Consider the following 24,992-nt stretch of genomic DNA (forward strand, 5'->3'; position numbering starts at 1 on the left):
TTACCTATAACTATCCTTCCAAAATATGAATTAATAATGATAACAAAAAAAATGTTAGAGGGAAAATCAACTATAAATACTAAATTTAAAATTAGAAAAGAACAACACAAATATGAAATTAGATCTGCATATGATCTACACATCCCTCAACCATTTTCAGTAAAGTTTGGAACAAATTCTTTAAAATATATAGCTTTTAAAACATATAATGATTTACCAATATCAACCAGAAATAACTTTAAAGAAATTAAAAATTATTTTTTAAAAAAATTCATCGAACTTTAAAAAAAAAATAAAAAAAAATAAAAAAAAAAAAAAAAATGTGTGTATATGTTTATGTTTGTATATTTTTATATATGTATGCATATGTATGGATGTATGTATATGCGTATGTACATTCTTATAATTTGTTATACTTGTTATTTTGATAAGAGTTTAAATACTTTCTAATGTATAAGTTTTTATTTTTCATATTTAACATAAAACTGTTATAAAATGTAACCGTAGAATGAGTAATTTTATACTCATGCGGAATTACGTTAATAAATAAATGAAAAAAAAAAAAAAAAAAAAAAATACATTTTAGAGGAGCAGCGAGACAGACTTCGCAACCCTTCAAAATAAAATCGGGAATTAAATCAGGTCCAGAAGAACGCCCTGTCTTTAATTTATTAAATCCGTATTTAAGATCTGAGTGCTCAGTTTCTTTGATGGTCAGTACTGAAGACCAAGAACATGAAGTAGGAAGCGACTGAGCAGAAGTCGAAAAATATTCCTCGAAAACAGAACGAAAATATTGCGCAAAACCGTCAGCAATATTTTGTGAACCATCCAATGTTTTATCGTCGAGGTTCATCACTTTCGACGTCGACTGAGTAGCGCGTTTAGTGCTAATGAATTTCCAGAACGCTTTGGGATCATTAATAATTTGTTTTTGACAATTTTTGTAATGATTGCGATGACAGGAAACTATTAAACACTTAACGCGTGCTCTTAATGAACGAAATTCCTCGAGAGCAGATGGATGTCCCGATCTCTTCCATAACTTATGAAAGGCGTGCTTTCTTTTTAGCAATGAGATGATCTCATGAGAAAACCATCTAGGATATGACACGTTAAGCACTTGAGGGCGCTTTCGAATAAAGAGCTGGTCGAATGCACTATAAAGAACCTCATAGAAGGCCGCCAAGGAAGATTTAACATCAACGCACCCGCCAACTCGGCTCCAGTCCATACCTAAAAGTAAATTATTTAATAAACCAAAATCTACACAATTTCCAAACGACCATCCGAAATCATTCCGATCGCTCACGCATTCCAACTCATTCGTAGTTATGCCAATTTTATTTATATTTAATTTTATCATCAGCGCCGGGTGATAATTATCTTCCGACACCAATACGAATTCGCTCTTAATTACTATGCAATTATTTACATTTGTATAAATTAGATCTAATTTGTCACCAAAATTATTATTGACACAATTTATTTGATTTAAATTAAAAATATTACTTATTAAACTTAATTCAATATTGGCACTAATGTTCGTAGGTAAATTAAAATCACCCAAGATGATACATTTTTTCTTAAAAAAATATTCAGATTCCGACTGAATCTTACGAAAAAATGCAGCAGTGACGTCTTTTAATTGATTCGGCGGAAAATATAACACGCATATAACGATTGAAGTTCGTTTCGTCTCGACGAGGATCCAGAGATATTCTCCGTCAGCTTCGAGATGCACAAGCCTTCGCGCACGAATTGAATATCTGCGGACAGCTAAGAGCACACCTCCGCCTCTGCTGCATCGATCTCTTCTAAACACGGTGTAACGATCATCGAAGAGCTCAGCGCTCAGCACGGAATCAGTCAGCCATGTTTCCGTTAAAGCGATGATGTCATGCTCTTGTGCGTAGATAGCGGAAAGGAAGTCGACGGTCTTGGAATTTAATCCCCTTACGTTTTGATAAAAAATCGAAAGGGGATCCATCAAACTCTTCCTAGGAAGGTTTAACGCCTTTCCGAAATCTCCATTCTTTAAATGAGCATCCAGATGGCCATAACTCTGGACGCATAACCTCATTTAGTTTGGCATCAGGAACTGCAATTTTGAAAGACGCGTAACTGGTGCCCTTTGTTATGATTTTCGAGACCGACACTTCACATGAATTTAGTTTTTCTTTTAGATAAACCATAATTGCATCCTCGGTTGTATCCCGGTGTAAGTAGAGCACATGTAGATGTCTCATTTTTAAAGCTGCTCTTATTAATCCGTCCTGCAGTCCAGACCCGCGAAGAAGCTGAGTGCGCGCTTGCTTATTCCTTTTCTTGACATCGGTCCAGGCAAATGGCGAGACATCGGGCACAGGCGTTGGGGTCTTCTCTGCAACCGAAGGAGCTGAAGCGTGTCGTCGACGAGTCGGTGAGACAGCGGGTTGTATTGGTGACGACGAAATTGAGCCGCTCACCATCGCATTGCTTGGCCTAGAGTCCACGGATTTTGCGATTATTTTTTTATTTTTTCTTCTCTTTGTGAGCTGTTGCTGCTGGGTCGTAGCTTGAATCTTTAGCAGACTTTTTAGATTCGCAATTAGTGATTGCTGTTCCGCAATCAACTTCGCTTGTGCAGCGAATTTCGCGTCCATTTTTTCAACAATAATATTAATAACGTCCATTACTGGAGCTAATGTCAATATTAGTATCCGCTGTTTTTTCAAAAAAGGATTTTAGGCACTTTTCTGTTTTATTTTTAAATTTACGTTTAAGTTTATGTTATAAATATACAGATAATGTTATCACTTAAATATCCTTTTATATATATTATTATATTATTGTTCATGTTATCGTAGGATATTTCTCAATTTTTATGTAACCGTATAAATAGGCCCGACCCACTGGTAAGAAGGAGAATCAGAGTGGGATTTGTGAACGGAGGCCGAACGCTAGACGTTGCTTCGACTGTAAATAATTAGTTCAAATATTTATTAGAGACAACAAATGAAAAAAATAAAATAATTACAATAAGTGAATTAGAACATTATTTTTGCTCCTTTATGACATTTACTTAAATCGACCGAGCATTGATTTTGAAGACTGTCCGCTATAGTTTCGCACTTTTCTTCAACTATATATACAAAGTTACCCGTTATTGTTTTAATTTTACATATGCCAGTGGATTCGCAGCGAAGAATTTTTGAAGTGTTCCAAAGTGAATTATCTTCAGGTTTTAGATCTCTTAATTTGGTTTCCCAAGTATTATTATTATGTTCAGCAATAGCGATTCTAATTTCTTTTTGTAATTTGTTAAGTTGTCTTTTAACCGATTTTTCGTGATAATTTTGCCAAAGATGTCTTAAATGATTCTATTTTTTAATTAATTCTTTAATTTCTTTGGGTAAGGGGTCATGTTTAGTAATTTTGTTTTTAACGGTGCACCGTTCAATTGAAGATTTAATCACTTTGTTAAATTCGATTATTTCATCGTCGATATCAGTTTCAGTTCTTAAGATGTTGATACCAGGAAGGGATTTCTCAACGAAGTAGGGGAAGAAGTCCCATAGTATTTTATGCGATTGTGGGGCTGGATTATTATCTCTTAGATTAATTTCGAGCGCGAATATTACCGGGTTGTGGTCTGATGCGAGACTATTATGGACTTTTATTTCACACGCGGGCAGATCTTTGCAGATGGCAATGTCTAATATGTCCGAGCCTCCGCGAGTAGAGAAATGGGTTGGCACGGACGGTATTTCTAAGTGTATGTTACTATGAGAAATGTCATTAACAAAATTATTCAAAGTTCTACCGTTGCGATTGGTAGCTCGGCAATTCCAATCTTTATGTTTGGAGTTAAAATCACCTGCGGCAAATATGGGTTGTGAATAATTAAACAGTGATTCGATGGGATATTTTGGTGTGGGAGGAGTGTAAACGGAATGTATTATGACTGGAGAATGCTCATCGGTTTTAATTTCTATACTCGTTACTTCTAATTGCGTGTATGCGTTTATTTTCGTTTCATTATGTTTTATATTATTTTTAATATATACTGCTGTTCCGCCGCCAGCGCCTAATAATCTATCCGTGCGGTAAGTTGTAAAGTTGGCAAAGTTAATTTTTATCGAATTCTTTAAGTGTGTCTCGGAGATAAGAGCAATATCTATATTTTGATCTAACAAAAATTGATGGAGTTCGCATTTCTTATCACGTAGGCCATTTGCGTTCCAGGCCATTATTCTTAGTATTTTACGATTTGGGTTTTTAATGTCATTAGAATTAGTCATAGGGGCTTCTTTTTTTTTTTAAAGTTAATTTCTATATTTTTATTCGCGAGTTTACTCTCGGTCTTAGGATTATTATTATACTATTGTTATATAAGTCGTACTTCATTGATTTATGTTAATTAAGTGTTTAGTTATAAGCGCTTGTATTTGCTGCTGCATTTCAATTATAGTTTTAACTATATTAATATCTTGTAATGGTGCTGGGATATTTTCTACTGGTTCAATAGGTACGGACTGAGTGGTCGATATTTCAGAGTTTAGGGACTGTGAATATGTCTTTTGATTTTTTGTATTATCATTTTGTTTACTGTTTTTTGTTTTAAAGAATTCACTTTTTTTATTATTAGGGTTTTTAATGCATCCGCCATAGCTAGCAGGGTGTTTACCACCGCAATTACCACATAGTGGGTTATCTGTTTTATTACCGTGTGGACATTCTAATGCCACATGAGGGCCTGCACACTTAACACAAACTGGTGCTGCCCTGCAATTCACAGCAGCATGTCCAAAGACTTGACAGCGGTGGCACTGTAAAGTGTTTTTTGGTTTATTTTGAGTTTCGATTGAAACTTTTTGATGTAACAAATGGGTTAAATTATAAGTATATATTTTTATTTTGCTCACTTTTTTTTAATGAAATGGCAAACAATAACATCGGCTGGTTGGTAGTTTTATTTATTAATTGATGAACATGGAGTACATCGAAATTTAAACGAATTAATTCTTCTTTTATTTCATCTATTGTGAAGTTGGAATTTAATCCTCGAATTATAACGCGCAGAGGCTTATCTTCGGGCAATGTATAGGAGAAGAATGAGAATTTACGTTCGTCCAAGACTTTTGTAATTTTTCTAAAGAGCTCTATAGTAGGTGCAATTATTTTTACATTGTTTGGTTTTTGAACCGAGGTAAATAAAAGACCGTTGCTTAATAGGGTCTGACGAGCCGCTTTAAAGTCGGAGGGTTTATTAAGAACAATCGGAGGAATTGATTATTTTTTAGTTTCGACTGTTTGTTGAATTGTCACGGGCTCGATTGAGCGAACAATTTCGGAAACATCAGACATTTCCGGAGAATTTGGGCGTGGTCTCTTTTGATCTGGGGGCTTTTCTACTACTTTAGGAGCTGCAATTTGCGATGTAGTAGTCGCAGGATCGGATAAGTTATTTTTAATGTTAATTGGCGATTGGTTAGTACGAGTTTTAACGTTAGTTGGCGATTGGTTAGTAGGAGTTTTAACGTTAGTTGGCGATTGGTTAGTAGGAATTTTAACTTTAGTTGGCAATTGGTTAGTAGTATGTTTTTTAGTTTTAATTTTTTTTCGGAGATCTTCCATTTCCTTTTCTAAACTAATCCTAAGGCGCCGTTCCTCAAGGAGTTCGTGGCGCAAGGCTTCCATTTCCTTTTTAAGGTAATTAATCGATACACGGTCACTCACCTGCCCGGTGTCCATAATAATGGAATCGGACGATGTTTTACCGGTCGACATGTCGTAGCTTGCGAAGGCGGCTGGTGAGTCAGCGGGAATTCCCACTTTTTATCACAAACACTAGTTATCAGAGTGACAGATAGCGCGCGCGACTAACTCGGCCGAATGCCAAAGCAGGACTCTGTAAATATATTATGTATATATATATAATAGACGAAAAAATTGTGTTTATGATATCTACACCTAGATACGGCAATAATGACTAAACGTGTAGCAATATATTTAATTAATAGTACATTATTTAACTCATATAGTGTTTGTCACTTTAAATGGCAAAATAATTAGTTATAAAAAAAAATTGTGGACTGTGGCGTGGCGGTCATATGGACAGTGAACCGCAGCCTGGCCCTTCCGATGTTGCACCTGTCCCTTCTGCACGTGTGCCGAAAGATGTTTGTCGCTCGCATCAGACTACGAAGATTGTGAACGGGATTGCCGGGTTTGCAAGTCACAAAAAATATAGTCAGACTAGACTTGTGTATAAAACTCGTAACGTGCCGCTTCATTTAGGTCGTTTTGATAAATATCATGCGCTAAAAAACTATTAAATAATTGGGTTTTTTTTAAATAACTAATTATAATCGTTAGAAATAGTTGATAAAAATAATTTTATCTGTTTTGTGCGCCTATTTCGATTTTTTTGTGCCAAATTCAAAAAGTTGATAACCCCTAGGTACAAGGAAAATGAACAATATGATTTGGTAAATACCCATAGTAAATATTATAATTATTGATAACATAGTTTTAAAACTGGGTGTTTTACCATTTTTTGTGCCGGCTTTACGTGTATTTTGACCGCACGGCACATTAAATGTTAACATCTTAGGAACAATCTCGCCACCGAGGTGAGTGAAATTTCGTGCGTTTGCATATAAAATAATCGTTATCAATCCTGAATACATTTAATATATTTATTAAAAAAAGTTTAAAGTATTCGATATAAGTTTAATATATTTATTATAATTTAATTTAATAAGCGAATAAAGGATATCGGTTCGAATGAGAAATTGTCTTTGAGCGGCTTTCGCCCCGATGCCTTCTCAGTCGCGTGCGGATCTCGAACGTAAAACTTAAAGAATCTCGTTCATGGCCAGCTGGATCTTGAGCTGGACGCACGCCATCCTCTCCTGGAATATTCGGTCCGCGAGAGACAGCCGCTTTCGCTCTAGCAGGCGGTTCTCGACGACGAGACGGCGGCGCTCTTCGAGCTCGGCTTCGGCGCGCGATGGCGACTCCGCCTCGCGCGTCTCGCTCTGCCCGCCGCCGCCGCCCTCCTGCTTACTCTTGATGGCCACGTGGCTCCTCAGCTTGACGATCTCGAAGCGCTCCGAGTCGATCTTGGCTTGCAGGAGAGACTTGAGCTGCGAGTACTCGGCGCGTTCCAGCTGCAATCGCATCAGGCCGAGCTCCTCCTCGGACAGAGTCGGTCTCTCGGCTTTGGGAGGAGGGGGCGGCGGCTCCGAGTCGACCGCGTCGGGTTCGGCGGTTTCCTCCGGGTCGTCGAAGTTATCCTCGAAGCTGCCGGAAGCGAAGCCGCGTGCCGAGTCGCTCTCGGGCGTCGGCTTGTCTCTTGCGAAAGCTTTGGATTCGACGGAAGACGCGTCGGAGCCAGATTTTGCGACGGACCGGGGCTTTTCGACCTCCGAAACGGACGCTTCGGGCGTGTCGGCGCGAGGCGTCCTCTCCGCTTCCTCTTCTCGCGTCGCCTGCCTCTCGTCCGTCGACGACCGCGTTCGGGTGAAGCTCGACGAGTCGTTCGGCTTTCGCACCGCCCTCAGCTTCCGCTGAAAAAACAAATGACAAACGTCAATTTTTTTGTCAGCCGCGGACGCATCTATGTCATCGAGAAATGACACCTTGAGGTGCCATAAACCTTCGAGCCTTGTAATATGGTTATTTTATGTAATTCAAGGCTGAAAGTCACTTTAATTTATTGAACTGGAATATTCAAAGAATTTATTAGCAAAGTGCGAAATACCATCTGCAGTCCAAGAGTTAATAAATACTACCTAAATGCATAAAAATTAACGACAATTTTAAAAATTTAAGATTGGCAGAGTTGTGGTATTTTAGATGGGAGTCATAACAAATCGACTGACTCTTTTTTCTTTAATAATTTAACAATATGTAAAAGATAGGATGTTTAAAATATGATACAATATTTTTTTATCAATAATAAATTTTGAAAAAATCATAAAACGCACTCTTGAAAGTCGGTGAATATGCAATTTTTTTTTATTTACAAAAATATAATAAAATATTGATGGTTTTAAATGATTCCGAATTGTGTATGCAAAGGTAATAATAACACCGAAAGTCGAATTACACAGGACTGACTCGTATCTAATGCGTTTTGCAGTTCCTAGGAGGCTCAGTCAGTACTAGGATGGTATCTATGAAGATACTATACGTTTAACGTTTGTTGACAATATACACTTTTCACGACAAATCAAATTTTCTCGTTTTAATATTTAAATTTTATTATTTATCGTATTTTGTTATATTTATTAGAAACACTACCAACGGGTTGAGTAATATCTACAGGCTTTGTCCGCTGCTAGTAATCCACGGGACAGGAAGTGACTACCTTTTACTACTTCCTATGTTTAACGATGAGTTCAGTAGTATCTACCTGCAAAAACAAAAGCGTTTTGTGCTGCCATCTATGAATCAATGGTTATACTTTAAGAAAAAAAAAAAAAAAATTTATCGCTGCTACATGTAAATACTTCAAAACTATCTATTGTAAATAAATACGTAAATACTATCCATGTGAGGGACCATCAAAAAGGTCTTTGTTTAAACCTGAGATGCCAGTATAATTTGATCGTAAATTATTTTTAAAGAGTGACAAAGCTAAAGACAAAAAATTTAACCCACGGAAGATTGAAATATAATTTTAAATATAATAATTTATTGGGTTCGATGGTGCCCCTTAGGGCTCTAACCAAATTTTATTCAGAACCGTTTGTTTTATTGCTCGTTCAGAGAAATCCATTAAAACATTAAAAATTTATGCTGCATTTATAAAGCTAAATTTTACTTTAATTTATATTCCGATGCGGATACACAACATTTTTTGTGAAAACAAAAATCAACGCATTTCATGAACTAATGCTCAAAACCAGCATTTTAAAACTTTATTTTGATTATATTGAGTCTCAAGAATATATTAGTTTCTTTGTAATTTAATTTTTTAGACTAAAAATAAAACAGTTTTCATTGTTCTACTTCATTATAATAATACTTAATACTTATAATAATAAAAATCGTCGAGTCAAACTGATTTTTAAGGCTCATATGCACAATTTCTTATCTTCTGGTTTTGTTAAAAAGCATGCAGTTTCACCTTCAGCTGAGTGACGATCCTCTGGCCCTCCCACAGCTGCTCCTCGCGCTTCTGCGTGACGAAGCCAGCGTGCATCTCCGCGTGTATCTGGTTGAGCATGGACTCTTGCTTTCGCAGCTCCTCGGCGATCTCGTCGGCTGTCTCCGGAAGTTCCGCCGTCGACGTCAGAGGCGGCGCGTACCTGCGAAGGAAGCGCTTCACGGTTGAAAACGTCGCCCTATAGCTTATCAGTCGGACGAACGTATATACGAAACGCGGACCGCTCACTTGGAAACTTTGAGGTCGGGAAAGAGCGCTCGGCGGTTCTCGACGAGGAGGGAGAGCAGCCGGTCGGACGCCTCGAGGGCGCCTCCTAGAGGCGCGCTCGGCGTTTCGGCGATCGTTCCGTCCGCCCTATCGCGCCGCCGCGGACGGGCCATATGATCGAGGAGCCGTCCGAGGAGGGCCGCGTTGACGGTCGGCAGCCGGGAAACGAGCGAAGCCAGCTCGTCGGGTCGCTCGCTCGCCGCCGCCTCTTCGAACTGAGGGAGCAACTCGGTCGTCAGCACCGGCTCCGGCAATTCGCTGAAACGAAAGAAAAGCCGAACGGACCAGTCGACGCGCAGTCCAAATATATATATATATATGTATATCCATACCTCAAAAACGTAGCGAGCAGAAAACAAGCGGTGGGAACGTCGTAGTCTTTCTCGGCGACCGCCTCTCTGTCGTTGTACAACTTCTTCAAGAGCCGAAGCTTCTCTCTAGGCGGTTCCGCTCTAAAGACGGCGTCCGAATCGTAGACCCGTTCCTGCAACGCCAAGGAGGATTACGAGTCGATCGCAAAGGCGAGGTTGGGCGCGGACGGCGACTCGCCTGAAGAAAGTCGACGCAGTGTCGGACCACCAGCGGCAGATGGGAGTCGTCGTGGCATCCGGACCGCTCCACCGCCAGACCCAGCGGCGCTCCGAACACGGGTTGAAGGACTAAAACGGATATATAAGATAAGATACGCGTCCAAAGATCAATCAAGAATCGAGAGAATCCGCCCACCTCCCAACGTGCATATTTCCTCGAAAGGGACTCCCGAAGCGACGGAAGTCTGCTGCTTGCTCGCTTTCCTCTCCTTCTTGTCTCGGTCCTTGTCCTTGCTCTTTTCTTTTTCTTTCTCCTTCGCCTTCTCCTTCTCCTTCACCTTCTCCTTGGACTCTTTCGTCTTGTTTTTCTCTTCCTTCTCCTGAGCGTTGGGAAAAACGAACTAAGAATAACACGCAACGCGATCGACGCGTATCGATTAGACTGTACCTTCTCTTTGACCTTCTCCTTTTCGCGCTTCTCCTTCTCTTTCTTCAGCTTCTCCTTTTTCTTCTCCTTCTCGGTGTGCTCCTTCTCCTTGTCTTTGGCGTCCTTCTCGCCGACCTTCTCCTTGTCTCTGGACTTTTCCCTCTTCTCCTTGCTCTTGGAGGGGAACTTGAACGCCTTCGTCTTCTTGGATTTGGAGGGACTTCTGACAGTTTTTTGACAGTTTCGTTTAAAACGCTTTTAAGAACGAGCAAATATTTTCAAAATTTACTTGGTCTCAGTCTCCTCCTCGGGCGAACTCTCTCCCTCGAGCGCCGCGTAGCCTCGGTCCTTCTTCGAGTCCTTCTTGTCTTTCCTGCGACCGATCAGCAGCTCCTTCTTGCTCGGCTTGTCGTGATCGCCGTCGCTGTCTGGAAGAAGTGACGACGATGACGGTGACGGTGACGGCGACGACGAAGGCGGAGGTGGAAAAAAAGTACTCACAGTCACTCTCGTTGCTGCGCTTTCCGGAGTCGGCGTTGTACAGCCCCGGGAAGCCCTCGTCGTTGTCGTACTCCATCCCGTTCGAAACCTACATTCGGTCGTCCGAGTGACAGCTCTTTATTTTTCGAAGGCCGTCCTAACGCGACTCGCTCCGGCCATAGCTTTTTATTTTATTTTATTTACATCTCTTGTGCAATGCTCAATTTTTATATTTTACCCTTTTGCTGTTAAACGATGATATATCGTTGTTCGTCATTATTATAAATAAATGCTAACAAAGATCTTTGTTGACATCATGGTACTCGAAAAAGTAAATTAACATTTTTTAAATTTATTTATTGTTTTAAAAAAAAGTGAAACTTACAATTTACAATTATATTAATTCAAATGTACACTTATCCTGTGATATATATATATATATATATATATATATATATATATATATATATATATATATATATATATATATATATATATATATATATGTATATATAGATTGTCAAGGACAACTCACTACCGTTGCAATGGGTGATGGACTGTGAGTGCAGTGCTAAATAAATACTACTAATGTCTCATACTAGATATTTTATACTTCATGTGTTTTTTATACTTCAATTTAGCGTTGTATCAAATTTCAAATCTTTCAATATTTAATGTTTTTTTTATTATTAAATAATTTAACGTTGTATTAAACTTTTAATTATTTAAAGTTTTTTTATATTAAATAATATAGTGTTGTATCAAACCTTTTATTATTACATTTTTTTATTATTTAGTAATTTAACTATGTATCAAGCTTTATATGTTTCGTGTGTAACTAATTTAAATATGTATCAAACCTTTTCGTAATTTCATTTACGTTATCATGCCATATTTATAATTTATGCGTTCACTAGGGTTAAATACATACATGCTTTTAATTCATATTTACAACCTTTTTCCCGCGATTGACACGTATAGAAGTCATAGCGAACGTACTTCAGACGCTTGTATGTATTACAGTTACTTCCTAAAAAAATTGCTTGAACGTAATATTAAAACTCTTGCGGTTTGCTCGAATACATTTGTAGATATATTATTTTTTATAGGGGTGTTTCCAATTCTCGTCACCGCGGCGCTGCAATTGATTTATAATATAATTATATGGAGGGCGCGAGTGTATCCCAGTCTTTCGTATGGCAGAACGTTTTTTACAATTTATACTGAATGTTTAACACATAATCAAACTTTTATGAAATAACAGGATAGTTTATATATAATAAACTTAATTCTTAACAAAAAGTTATTCAACATATAATTTGACTGGTGCTTTTAGATAAATTATATTTTCGGTAGTATAAATATGTATTTACTGGTGAAAATGTATTTGGAAATAAAAAACTGATTAAGGTTGTTTATAGTGTTTATTTTAAGGTTATTTTTGATATTTAGTAGGCCCACCCCTAGCTTTAATTACAGCTGCAACCCTTTTTGCCAAACTGTCAACTAATGACCTGCAGATGTATGGAGACAATTTTCTCGCAGCGCAATTGGGTTGGACAACCTTTCCTTTTAATTTTTCTCGTAAATTCTCTATAGAATTTAAGTTTGGGTATACTCAAACCCTTTGCATTTGCAGCAGCAGGAGTAGAAAATCTTTACATATTTCCTACTCCTGACACAATATTTGACTTTGGATACTACACAATCAGCTAGATATTCTTTTTTCAAGGATCGAAAAATAAATTAAGTTTTTAATATATTTTTATATGAACCAATTTTAGTTTAAAATTTGTGTGGGGCTTTATAATCTCTGAGCCCCATATCGTTGAACCTTTTCATCATCTGCGAAAAAATGGGTGGCCCAGCTTTGAAAAGGTTATTTTTAACGGACTCGCGAACCAATGTTCGATCTTCAGTTTTCGGCTTTGATATTCGCCGTTCATTTGGTTGATGGTCGTCGTGAGATGCGCGTTGGGGCCGTAATCGTCGACGGCGGCGGATGTTTTGCGTCCGCTGGAAGGGGCGAATTTCGTTCGCCCCCGATGGAGCCGCTTCGTCCGGAGCGTCCTTCGCGTCCTTCGCTTCGGTAGCGCTCGCCCCCTCGGAAGTCGAAGGTACTAAGGTAGTTTGTCGTCCAAGTGGTGAAAGTTGTTTTGTGAAAGTCGTCTGTTAGTAGGTGTCCGCCATGCACCCGCATCCGCACCCGCACCGCAGGAGGAAGAAGCGGGCGAGCTACGGCGTGCGCACGGCTGACGTGCGCCGCGGCGCCGGCGGGTTCGGCTTCACCATTTCGGGCCAGAGGCCGTGCATCCTGTCGTGCGTGGCGGCCGACTCCCCGGCCGAGGCGGCCGGACTGCGCGCCGGAGACTTCCTCGTCTCCGTGGACGGCCTGGACGCGTGCAAGCTGCCGCACGACGCCGTGGTGCGGCTGATCGGCGGCTCGGTGGGCGGCGTCGTGCGCCTCACCATCGCCGAAAACTACTTCTCCGACAGCTCGGACGAGGACGCGCTCGGCAGGTCCGTCCGCAAGAACCGTCGTCGCCGCCATCGCCACCGTCGCCGCGAGTCTCGAGCGCGCAAGCTCTCTCGCCGCAGCGACGCTCCGCCCGAGCCGGCGCGGGCCGTCAAGGTGGTCAGGGATCTCAACACGGGCGCCATGTTCCAAGAGCTCGCGCAATCGGGTCATTATTTTTTACCTACCTTTTACAGTTTAGTCACATTGTAAACTTTTCTAAAAAGAAACTAGTTTGCAATTTAGTTAAAGATGAAATCGCGATTAGAAAACTTACCGAGTGGGATTGAAAACGTTTTCGTGGTTACATAGACTAGTACTAGTACTAGTTTTTATGATTGTGTGCATAAACGGTAGCTGGAAATTACCTAAAAAGCTAATTTATTACAATTATATATTAATTAGGAATTCGTTGGAATCCAAACAAATATTTATCGATAGTTTTTACAGCAAATTATCGTTCACTTAGCTAGTCAACTTCTTAGTCTCAAATTTTGTAAAAAAGTTTGCTTAGAAAGCTTTAATGATTGTATACGAATGGTAACCTTCATACGTGCAATAAATCATTTATTCGATATTTTAAGAAACCTCTATGTAAAGCAAACCATTTAGAGATTTTTAACTTTTTTCATTGTGTGTTAAAAAATACATAATATCTCAAGTAGAACAAGAAGGGGTGTTAAATTATATACAAATGTGACAGTCCTATTCGTTTGTCCGGCGATATACTTTCTCCGTTGGGATAGTCAAAAATTTGTCAAATTCTTTTATATTTTTCAGCTTCTTCCTCGTTTTCATTGTTACATTCTCATTTAACTCTTGTTGTTCAATCAAGTATTCATTTGACAAAAGTACTGAGAGAGAATTAATCGACTCATTAACATCATTGTTCTTGACGTCCAAGTTTAGTTCATTCATTAGGCTAACTATTTCATCTGTGATAGTTTCCGGAGTTTCTTCACAATTCACAATAATCACTCATCATCACTCAGCATTTATTCAGGAATTTCTCATTGTTGAAAAATTTAAAAGCCTGTTATATTTTTTTCAGAAGTCGTCCATCATAAGCCCCCGCTCGCAGTTGGAAACGAAACGCTCGCCACCAAAGAGACGCGTGCGCCCGTCGACTCCGGCGAGGATAAAATAAAATCCCTCTCCAAAATCGTTGACGAGCGATCGTCTCTGGAGTACAAGGCCGTCGTCGGTTATCTGGGAACGATCGAGATGCCCGAGCGGATCGCCGCCGGCGCCGAGCAGAGGACGGTGCGCGGGTGCATAAGGAAGATGCGCCAGGAGAAGCGCAGCCCGTGCGCCGTCCTCATGACCATATCGCCGTCGCGGATGACCCTCAAAAACGGCCCCGGAGAGACGCTCGCCGAGTACCCGGCCTCCAGGATCGACTACGCGGGCTGCGGCTCCGAAGGCGACCGCAGGTTCTTCGCGCTCGTGACTAGCGCGGGCCGCCCAGTCGATCCAGACGCGACCGTCTCCAACAGTTGTCACGCGTTCGTCGTCGACGGTCGGACGGCGGGGCACCGCGCTCACGTCCGGAAGGCCGAGATCTTCGGGATAGACTGCACGGCCGACCCAGTCACGGGGACCTGCTTGGAGTTCCCTGACGACTCGGAGTACGTGGTCAACGTCGTGCGAATAATATATTCGCTGAAGCGGCCCGAGGTCCGATCCCGCGATCCGGACGCCGAGCCGGCGTTGAGGTTTGCGAACGACGGCCGGCGCGGCGGCTCAGACTTTGTCAGGAAGATTAACCGCCCCAGGTTCGCCTTCGACCGGCGTCCGCCTCCGGGCGCGCGCGGCGAGGGCGATGCGCCGGCGGCAGACTCGCCCCAGCCGAGCGAGATGACCACCGCCTCCAGCAACAGCGACTCGGGCATAGGCTTCCACAACGACTGCCAGAACATATCGGACAGGATACTAGTCGTGGACTTTCCCGATCCGACGGCCGACGACTTCGACGAGTCGAGGGACGGAAGACCCTTGCCCGCAAGGGAGCGTCTCGGTCCCCCGAACGCAGGCGGGCGCCTCCCGAGCGCCTCGGCGCCCCTTGCGGAGGCGACGTCGGAAAGCGCCGTTGACGGTCGCGGCTTTCGCGAATCGCTCGCGAGAGCGGTCTCGCGGGAGCCCCTTTTACGCGTCCGCTCCGAGGACACTGTTCGTCGCGAAGAACACCATTATGAGACAATACGCCCAGACGAACGCGACGAGAGCCTCACCGGCGGCGAAGCTCGCTACGGAAGGACTGGCGGGTATTCAGAGAGAGCGGTGGACGTCCCGAGGCCCGAAGGCGAACGAGTCCGCCGTCGTCGAGACCGAACGTCCGACGAAGTCTCCGCAGACGACGTGTCCGCTTGCGGCTCTGCGACGCCGCGCGTCTCCGTCGACGACACGCCGGTCTTCGGATCGAAAAAGCCTAAAAGCGATTGCCGTACGTTTCTGCATCCGGGCGACGTGATAAAAGTGAAACGCGACAAGATCAAGAAGCCATTCCGGTTTCCTCGCCGAAGCGGTTCTCGCGAACAGGCGACCGGCGGTGACGATCGGAACCCGAAGGCGTTCGGAATCTCTCGCGCCAGCGCAAGCGTCGAGGACGTCCGCGGGAGTAGCGAAACCGATCGGGGGCGCCTCGAAGGCGCTGCGAGTGAACCGGACCTCAGAGATTGCAACGTTTTGGTGAGTTTTTATTTTTTATAAAATTATTAGTCTTAAATTTTTATTTAAAATTAACACTAGGTTTATCTGTATTAAACCCGTCAATTTGACGGGTGTCATTAAAAATAGGAATATAGTGACTAGATTTTCAAAAATAAGAATTTGATGGGTTTCGTAAATGTAATGTTAAATAATTTTATTATTTCCTTAATAATTTACATATTAATTTATTTAATTTTAATATTAATAGACAAAATAAATCAATCGATTAAAATAAGATATTTATACACTACTTTTTTAGATAATTTTATCAGGTTCTACAAGAATATCCGGATTAAATAATAATGTGGCAATTAATTATTTTTGAGTAAAAAATCGAAAGCATATGGATTAATTATGAAAACGTTACAAAAGCTGCTGATTTGTTAAACTAAATATATCAATGAAAGGTGATAGATATAAACATGATTATATAATAGCTGATCGTTTAAAAAAAATAAAAGGAAATAAATGCGATGTATTTAATTATCATATAGGAAATATGTTTTTTAACTCTCGCCATAATTCGCAATTACTCTGTAAAGTCTTGTGAACGATTGATTTGTGACCCATTTTCGTGAGAGAAATAAAAACATAATACTTAGTCAAAGCGCAATAACATCGTTTAATGCGTAATCATTATGTTAAGAGCACATTATGATTACGCGTCAAACGATGTTATTGCGCACTGCCTCTTAAAAATAAATATACTATAGGTATCTTTGGTTTGCACGATTTAATCATGTAAATATAATAATTTGATCGATCATTGCTATTATTTATTAACACTTTTCGTTCATAATCAACAGAATATTTTTTTACTTTGCATTGATTTCGAGGCTTACGAATTATGTATTTAACAGTATTGACATGTGTAATATACACATTTTCGTGATATTTTCTTATACACATATTGTCGAAGGTCGAAACGTTTGAGATTATAACTGATTTTTTCTTCTAGTAAATTTCTAGTAATTTAATGTGTAATAAAAAAAATATGAAAACAAAACAAATATTATCGTGTAGATTGCAATCGCAGACTTATGTGCAATAAAATAACCATACTGTAATTAAATTTTCAAAATTATAATGGCTATAAAATAAAACTTTTATTTAGAAATTGACTCGAAGAAACAAATCCATTTAGGTAAAAAAATATATATGATATATATATATATATATATATTTTAATGTTATAATATCTATCGCTTATAATCGCAAACGTTCCGACCTTTGACAATATATGTACAATAAAATAATATAATAAAGTTAAAATCAATACTGTTAAATACATATTTCGTAAACCACGTAATATCATTATACGATACTGTTAATAAAAAAGAATCTGTTGATGATGAATGGATAACACATTGGTCACGCATATATATATATATATATATATATATATATATATATATATATATATATACATAATTCTATCGACTTTTTAAAGCATTTGTAATTAACGGTTTTTGTAATATAACGTTCTTTTTTAATTTCAAGAATCCGACAATCTATACACTTTGGATTTGATTTGTTTGCCTTATTTAGGTTTAGTAATATGCAAACTTCTGTCACCCATTGATTCGTCAATTTATTAAAAAAATCATTTTGAATATTTTATTTGCGGACGTTATGCCGTTGGTCCATATGTCCGCTTTTGTCGTGGAACCGAATGAAACAGTTGCGACTGCAAAAAATACTAAAAAATCTCAGGCGCTACTTGTGAATTTTTCTTATTGAATATAAATTTAAAACTCAAAATGCCAGAGAGTAAAAAAGTTTTCTTGACTCATATTTTTATAAATGAAATGTCACAGCAATCTTATATATAATTGTTCTAAGCCGCCGTCGTCGCTTCCGGACGCGCATAACTTTCAATGAAACATTCTCCGTTCAATTCTATACTCTATAAATCGTATCGCTTTGTATGAACGGTGTGTAACAATACACATAAACAAAGGAAATATATTTAATTATAATAATAAATAATAATAAAAATTAAAATTGAATTTGTTCCGATTGATTTTCGAGCCGCCGGCAATGCGTTCTGTTGTTTCGACCAATCAAAAATAAGCATTCAAATATTCAAATAGCGTCGACCAATGAAAAATAAGCATTCAAATTCAAATAGATAGTACCGTGACAACACTTTTAAATAATTATTATTTAATAATAAAATTTTGTTACGCGACAATAATTTTCATTAATTCGTCATTTGACTGAATAAAAATGAAATATATACATAATGCGTTGAGGATTAGAAGAATACATTGATTAAACTAGATAAACAATCATAAAATAATCTTCGTAATGAAATTTTCAAATTTTGAATTCCCGGCGACGGGCTCCGAGGCCTAAAAGTGAGTTTTTACTTTTATAAATAATCGGATTGCAAATTAACTAGGTGTGTTATAACTATGAAAATTAAATATATACATAATGTGTTGAGGATAAGAAGAATACATTGATTAAATTAGATAAACAATCATAAAACAATCTTTGTAATGAAATCTTCAAATTTTGAAATCCCGTCGCCGGGCTCCGAGGCCGAAAAGTGAGTTTTACTTTTATTTTACATAAACATTATCATTGCTTTCCGATTTAATACATATATACGTTAGATTTTAAGAATTTTAAATTAACCAGTTATGTTTTAAACATGAACGTGTAATATATCCTTAGTATGTGAGGATTGAAAGTAATGTCGATCAAATCGGCGCTGTCTGACAGCTTATAAATGTGTAGTTTCTTGGATGTTATCTAATAAACGACATTTTACAATGATTATAAATATGTGATTGCATACCTGGAATAATCGATAGCCAAAATATCTAAGAGTGGGTTATTTTTAATTCCGATGTGGCAAAATATGTACAATTTTTGTTCTGTGCCATCATTCCTCTTTCTGAATAGCCAAATTTAAGATATTCAGTTACATCAAACTTATGTAGTATGTTCTTTATAAAAAGATAATACTTGCTGACAGTGACTTCAACATGAGAAGATTAACTCTTTGTTTATATATACCAATTCTACGTTGTAGCCATATAGGTCATCAAATTGTTCCATCATTGCTTCTGAAAAATAATTAAAAAACAATAAGACTCCTATCAAGAGTAAACATTGAACACATTATTACTACTAATATAATCCATAAATTAAATTTAAACGACAACCAAAGAACACAATTGATGGATGTACTGTAGAGGATTAAACACGTAGATTGGCATCTTTTCATCTTCTACAAAATTGTCACAATATGTCATATATTTTTTATTATTACTAGCATTGTAATATGTTTAATTAACTTCGGTATGTATACCTTTAATTGCCAAATCACCGCTGTTTGTCTTTTAATATTAGATCCTGGAAAGTCAATAGTAATTTTGTTAGAATAACCGTGTTATATTATTCATTTATAACTAAACACTTACTGGCACACCCGCAATTTACAGTTTTGTCTATAATTTCAAATGCTGCATCACTTGAATCATCTTCAATTGTCACTTTGTTACAAAAATGCCGCGATTATAACATATTTCTTGCCAGATCTGACAGAAGAACTGTCAAAGCAAATTTGGGAAGTCCCGCGCTTGAGAACGAACTAAATTGATTTTAACGAGCGAAATTGATTTTAACGAGCGAAATTTATTTTAACGATTTAAATTGTATAAAATTTATTAAAATATGTATAAAAATCATCAAATACAAAAAAAAATGTTTTTTAAAATATTTTTTTAGTTTATAGATTTAAAATATAATATAAATAATGTGGATATGTATTAGCTTCTCTATACAGAAAAAATATGTACCTAAATTTTGGCGAACGTTGGCAATTTAAAGTTTTAGTTTTTAGAGAATTTTTAAAACTTTGCTTTAAAAAATATTTTAAACAAAAAGGGGCAAAGTTTCAAAATAAGTACTATTCATTACCAACCAACTACTAAGCGCACAGTATTGCAAAAATCCCTCTTACTGACGCCTTTGAAAGTAAACTACACAAAAATGTATAACACTAATTTAAATATTTTTTAAATTAAAAGTTTCAGAATAAAATTTCAAGATTTATTCAAAATATTTTTTTCAACATTAAAAATATTTTTTATTTTATTATGGATTTTAAATATTATTAATTTATTATAGATTTTAAATATCATTAGTTTATTATTAATTTTAAATATAGTGAAAACTTTTTACATTCATTAATTATTAAAATATATAATGCTGCGCAGAAAAACATTTACTTTAAAAAATATGTAAATCAAAATATTTTTTAATCAAAAAAGACAAAGCTTTCAAAATTATTAATATTTTTAAAACGTACTTTTGGTCTAAAGTAACAGATTAGGTGCTTGATATCTTTAGTTTATTGTTTCTTTCTCATTAGTAAATGTAATTAAAAACTGACTTTTATATTTACACATAAAACATAGAAATATTTTTTTTAAATTATAAAGTAACTTATGGTGTCACCAAAAAACTTTTTTATTACGAAAATTTAAATTTATGATATAATTGTGTTATGCAGCGTTAAAACTGGCACTCAAACACATAAAATACGCTAAAACACAATCAATGACTTATAATCACTCACATTGCACTAAATATATATGATCGATTGTGTTGTAGCGTTAGTAAGGTGTAACAAAATATTTTTTCATATCAGTAATATTTTTGAGCGGATGTGTAACCGATGCTATTTATTATTATTATTATTTATTAAACTGTAAACCTACTTTTAAATTATACAAAATGTTACGTTTTAATATTTTTTTTATGTTGAAAACATTTTGATATTTTTAGTTTTAATAATATTTAGTAAAGTTACAAACCTATTTTAAAAAATATTACAACGAATCTCTTTGTAACGAATACCGAAATAACAAAATTCCCAGTATAACGAATCTTTAATTTGTCCCCGAAAAACTTGCATACAAAATGTTTTCATTATAACGAAGACTGATCTCAGTATAACGAAATATTTTGATCCGAATTTAAGAATGACGTTGCAACTTTACACACTATTTCTCCAAATTCAGTTCGTTCTTGACGTGGTGTGTGACAGATGCAGGGCCGGCCCTAGGTTATTGTGCGCCGCAGGCAAAAACGAAATTTGCGCCCCCCCCCCCCATATTAATACTTTATTAACTCATTACATGAGCGCAAAAATAATTTTTTTACGCGTGAAATAATCTAAAGAGTGCACAGTAGTGTATACAAAAAAATAATATCAGATTATATTTTTTAACAATATTGTTTGATAATTTTAAGTAAATATTGCGCCTTTATTTGGTATCACGGCGCCCCACAAGATCAAGCGCCCCAGGCGATCGCCTGTACTGCCTGCCCCTCGGGCCGGCCCTGGACAGATGTGTTCAAAAGCGACATTACAGGTGTTTCGCTGACCCTCAAACTTTTTTTATAGAACATTTTTTTCACAAATTTTATTGTTTCATACAGTATCCTTAAAAATGGGCAAAAAACTATCTGTCAACCTTATAAGAGGTTATTTTGATGTTGTAGTAATGTGATAATTAAAAATAAAATATATCATCTTCCTTACGTTCAATATAACGAATTTTCAGTATACCAAAATTTATTCATTGGTTCCGTGAGCTTCGCTGTATTGAAATTTCATAGTACAATTTTTAATTTATTATTATCTAGCCAAGTTTTAAACCTATTCATAAATGATATACAATATTTAGATTTATCATTAAATATCTAAGTTTCAATATAACAATAAAACCTAACGTTGTAAATCTAATAAATAATATAAAATGTTTTCTTCTGGAAATATTTAGTCAAGTTGTAAACCTATTTTCAAATGAATTGAAAATGCTAAGTAGTTTTTTATAGATTGAACTATTTTGTCTATCATTGAAAATTCTAAATAGTAATGTCCAATTTGAACCATTTAATTTTAAAAAATATTTTTAAAAATCAGAACGAAGCAAAAATTATATTTAAAACCCAAAAAGTTGAGGGTCCGGTATACGCACACTCGCTAGCTATCGGTACCTCACGATAGTGAGGTACCGACAGCTAGTTATACATAACAAGGCTTGCGAATGTTAAAATATAACATAAAGTGTTTGCATCTGATTCTCTTGTTACTCGAATCGCAATACGTATGGCTAAAAAAAACGTTCAATAATAATTAATTTAATATAAATTTACCCAGTTTCTGAACCTATTTTAGAAGATTACAGTATAGTCGTTTTATTCGTTTTCTATATACATATATAATATTTGCGCTCTATCCGAAACTGACAAATGAAAAATAGCACAATTTAAATGTAATATTTAATATATGTAAGATAAAAAGATAATATGGAATTAATTAAGTATAATTCATCGCATCCAATAATAATACTAGTTTTTTAGGAGAGATCTTACATGAGCAATATATAAAATAATTGTTCCATAAAACGAATTGTTTGTGTACAGATAGACGAATTATGAATCCTTTTCCGAAGATTTACCTTACATAAATGCACAAACAATAAACAAAGTATATATTTGAATGCACATATCTCTCAAAATAATCGCTGTTAAATAGCACCCCTTTTTTACGAATTAACCCGTTTAGGACTAAGGATATACAAAAAAATGTCGCATGATAACGAACCCTTCGCTCCTAGCAATCGAGTAGAGGGCCCGAGTAACGTCAACGCCGGTTCAGTCCCGAAGAGAAATAGATAGAAACCGATTGAAAAAGTGCGAGGCCGAAACGACTACGGTTCGATTCGTATGCGAGCTCCGCGCGGACAATTGCCGAACGTCACCCGCAGCCAATTGAGTCTAATCGAGCGATAATTCGAGCCGAGGCTCCTCCCGCTCCAGACGTCCGCCGCGATGGACTGCTTCGTCTGCGCGTTCCGCTCGACCGAGGACCTGCCCGCGTAGGGCGGTAGGGTGCGAAGGTGCAAACGACAGGTGCGCGTCGAATTTCGGAGGGTCGCGTTCGAACGACCGTTACGAGCGGAAAGAGATCCCATTGTGATCCTTCGATTCGAAAGGAAACGCCAGTTAACGTTCCTAAAATAGCGGCCATTGTGCTCGGCGGAGCGCTCCTCCTCTGAGGCGCGACTTCCGTTTCGCGATTGTCTTCGTCCGAATTCAACGCGACTAAATAGGTCGCGTTTCCCGAAAGCTCGGTTTCTCTTAGTATCGCTCGTTTTTTTCGATTTGTCCTCGCTACGGCGATCGGCAACCTTCGTTGCAAACGATCCGATATTTCGATTATTTAAACTGCCGCGGTTCGAAACTGCTATTTTTCTCTTATTCTTTCTTTAGAATCACTGTGATCATTGATATCTTCTCCATCTTCGCTAAAAAGTTGGAAAAGATGATCTTCAAAAGTTTATGTACAAAATGGTTATTTCGGGTTTACTAACCCTAAGGAGTGTAACTTAGCAGCCAAAAAGAAAGAATTTATAAGTTAATAATACATATCGCGAGAAACTATGATGGGCGAGGTTGTTATTCTCCGAGCAGTGGTGAAGAAGCTGGCGGAGTTAGTGGATGATCCTCAGAGGTCTCGTAATTGTGGCAGCGACTATAGTGAGGTTGGTTCCTATATGCCGCGGTGCTGGTCTGGTGGAGTCCCTCTCTGGTCTCGGGTCGTAGCTTACTGAGTCTGCCCCTGTATTCAATGGAGACCAGCCTTAATGGTTGACGAATCGACCATCCAGTCAATTGTTGCACTCGTTTCTTCAATAAAGGAATTATCTATACGCCTCTAGAGAGTGACATTTGCTTACTGGACATCTTTCCGAAGTCGAATTGTGCAACGGAAATATTGTGACTTTACTGTGCTTTTTGTATTCCGGTAATATAATGTTTCCCGTGACCGTTTCGCAACAAAGAAATATTTTTTCAATGCATTGGAGAATAATTGCGTAATATTTATGTGAAACCCTTTTTTCTAGACATAACGAGGGCTTTTGTGTGTTTCCATCCTTTACATCCTACCGTCTAATTCATCCTTATTATCATCCTTGGTTACAGTAATTACTGCGCTAGCTTTAAGAATAAAAAGTCCAAAATGCAAGTTAACTTAAGTTGTATTTTGTTTTTAAAACATAGTGTTGAGATAAGTTTAAGTAATACTTGAGCCAACTTATCTCTCGGGGGAAAATATACGGAAGAAAAAGTACAAACAGATATCGCATATTGCTCCATAGTTTGACTGCACTTCGATTTTACACTTTGTTTTAAAAATATGATAGCTATCCTTACCGATATTACTACTACCGACTTTTAATATGAGAGTATCGGTTAAATTATATTCAACCCGAATTTTGGTCAATAAGAGGGCGCAAAAATAATTATCACTTCTCAGAAGGCAAAAATTCAAGTCAAAAGCAGTAAAATCGTGTTGGCATAAAGAAATCCGAAAAATATTGTTCGCTTCAGTTTATTATTTATTATAAAAAATGTTGTATTCTAAACTTAGGTGACTAGACGGAATTTACGACAGAAAATTTTCAAATATCAAATTGAGTCGCTTATTTACGTTCGTTCTGGCGCGTTGCGACTTATGGTTTCGGTACGCGACAATTGGGCGACGGACAAATGGGCGATTCTGGTCAATTGGGCGACGGTCAATTGGGCGATGGTTATTTGGGCGACGGTCATATGGGCGACAGAAATTAAAAAAAACTTGCACGCTTTGCTTTATTGTGTATATTAATAAAATATACATTAAAACGAAAATGTATATTAAATGAAAAACAGTTTTATTTGCAAATTATTAACTCATATTATAATTATATGCAATACCACGTAAATATTCTATGATATTTTTCTATTGTACCTCAAAACTTTTATAAAAATTCTTTGGTCTATTCTTTTCATAAATATATCCATTACAAAAATATTTTTCCTTGTCTTTTTGAC

The 24,992-nt window shown here is 37.6% G+C and overlaps 2 protein-coding genes across 10 annotated transcripts in view; one reads left to right on the top strand and one right to left on the bottom strand.

Annotated features, from left to right (window-relative positions):
• Positions 1-6,669: 6,669 nt before the first annotated feature.
• On the bottom strand, positions 6,670-11,161 carry Rlip (Ral interacting protein). 3 transcript variants are annotated; one of them, XM_088182685.1, is made up of 9 exons: positions 10,886-11,161; positions 10,674-10,812; positions 10,406-10,604; positions 10,154-10,337; positions 9,977-10,086; positions 9,760-9,911; positions 9,389-9,685; positions 9,122-9,302; positions 6,670-7,556 (listed from the first exon to the last, which is right to left on the bottom strand). In XM_088182685.1, exons 1-9 carry the CDS (start codon positions 10,959-10,961, stop codon positions 6,843-6,845), a joined length of 2,052 nt encoding a protein of 683 aa, XP_088038811.1. In that variant the 5' UTR covers positions 10,962-11,161; the 3' UTR covers positions 6,670-6,842. The 3 variants fall into 3 exon arrangements, with proteins under 3 accessions (XP_088038811.1, XP_088038810.1, XP_088038809.1); XM_088182684.1 differs by having other exon boundaries at positions 10,154-10,334; positions 10,406-10,607; XM_088182683.1 differs by having other exon boundaries at positions 10,406-10,607.
• Positions 11,162-12,837: 1,676 nt separating this feature from the next.
• The window catches only part of loco (regulator of G protein signaling family member locomotion defects), a 39,198-nt gene continuing 27,043 nt past the window's right edge, over positions 12,838-24,992 (top strand). The window contains exons 1-3 of one of the 7 annotated variants that reach the window (XM_088183588.1): positions 12,838-12,981; positions 13,030-13,548; positions 14,431-16,067. In XM_088183588.1, the coding sequence (XP_088039714.1) occupies positions 13,053-13,548; positions 14,431-16,067 (2,133 nt within the window). In that variant the 5' untranslated portion in view covers positions 12,838-12,981; positions 13,030-13,052. Of the gene's footprint in view, positions 12,982-13,029; positions 13,549-14,430; positions 16,068-22,905; positions 23,028-24,992 lie in introns of those variants that run through there. The other 6 variants (XM_088183590.1, XM_088183589.1, XM_088183592.1 and 3 more) reach the window with 6 other exon arrangements.

The sequence above is a fragment of the Plectrocnemia conspersa genome, unplaced genomic scaffold, assembly GCF_051122295.1.
Source record: "Plectrocnemia conspersa isolate PC_06_02 unplaced genomic scaffold, ASM5112229v1 ptg000003l, whole genome shotgun sequence".
Taxonomy (NCBI): Eukaryota; Metazoa; Arthropoda; class Insecta; order Trichoptera; family Polycentropodidae; genus Plectrocnemia; species Plectrocnemia conspersa.

Coding starts and splice junctions, on each gene's coding strand:
- Rlip (XM_088182683.1), bottom strand. CDS start 10,961: ATGGAGTACGACAACGACGAGGGCTTCCCGGGGCTGTACAACGCCGAC. Junction 10,608..10,673: donor GAGGAGGAGACTGAGACCAA/GTAAATTTTGAA, acceptor AAAAACTGTCAG/AAGTCCCTCCAAATCCAAGA. Junction 9,912..9,976: donor ACTGCGTCGACTTTCTTCAG/GCGAGTCGCCGT, acceptor TTGGCGTTGCAG/GAACGGGTCTACGATTCGGA.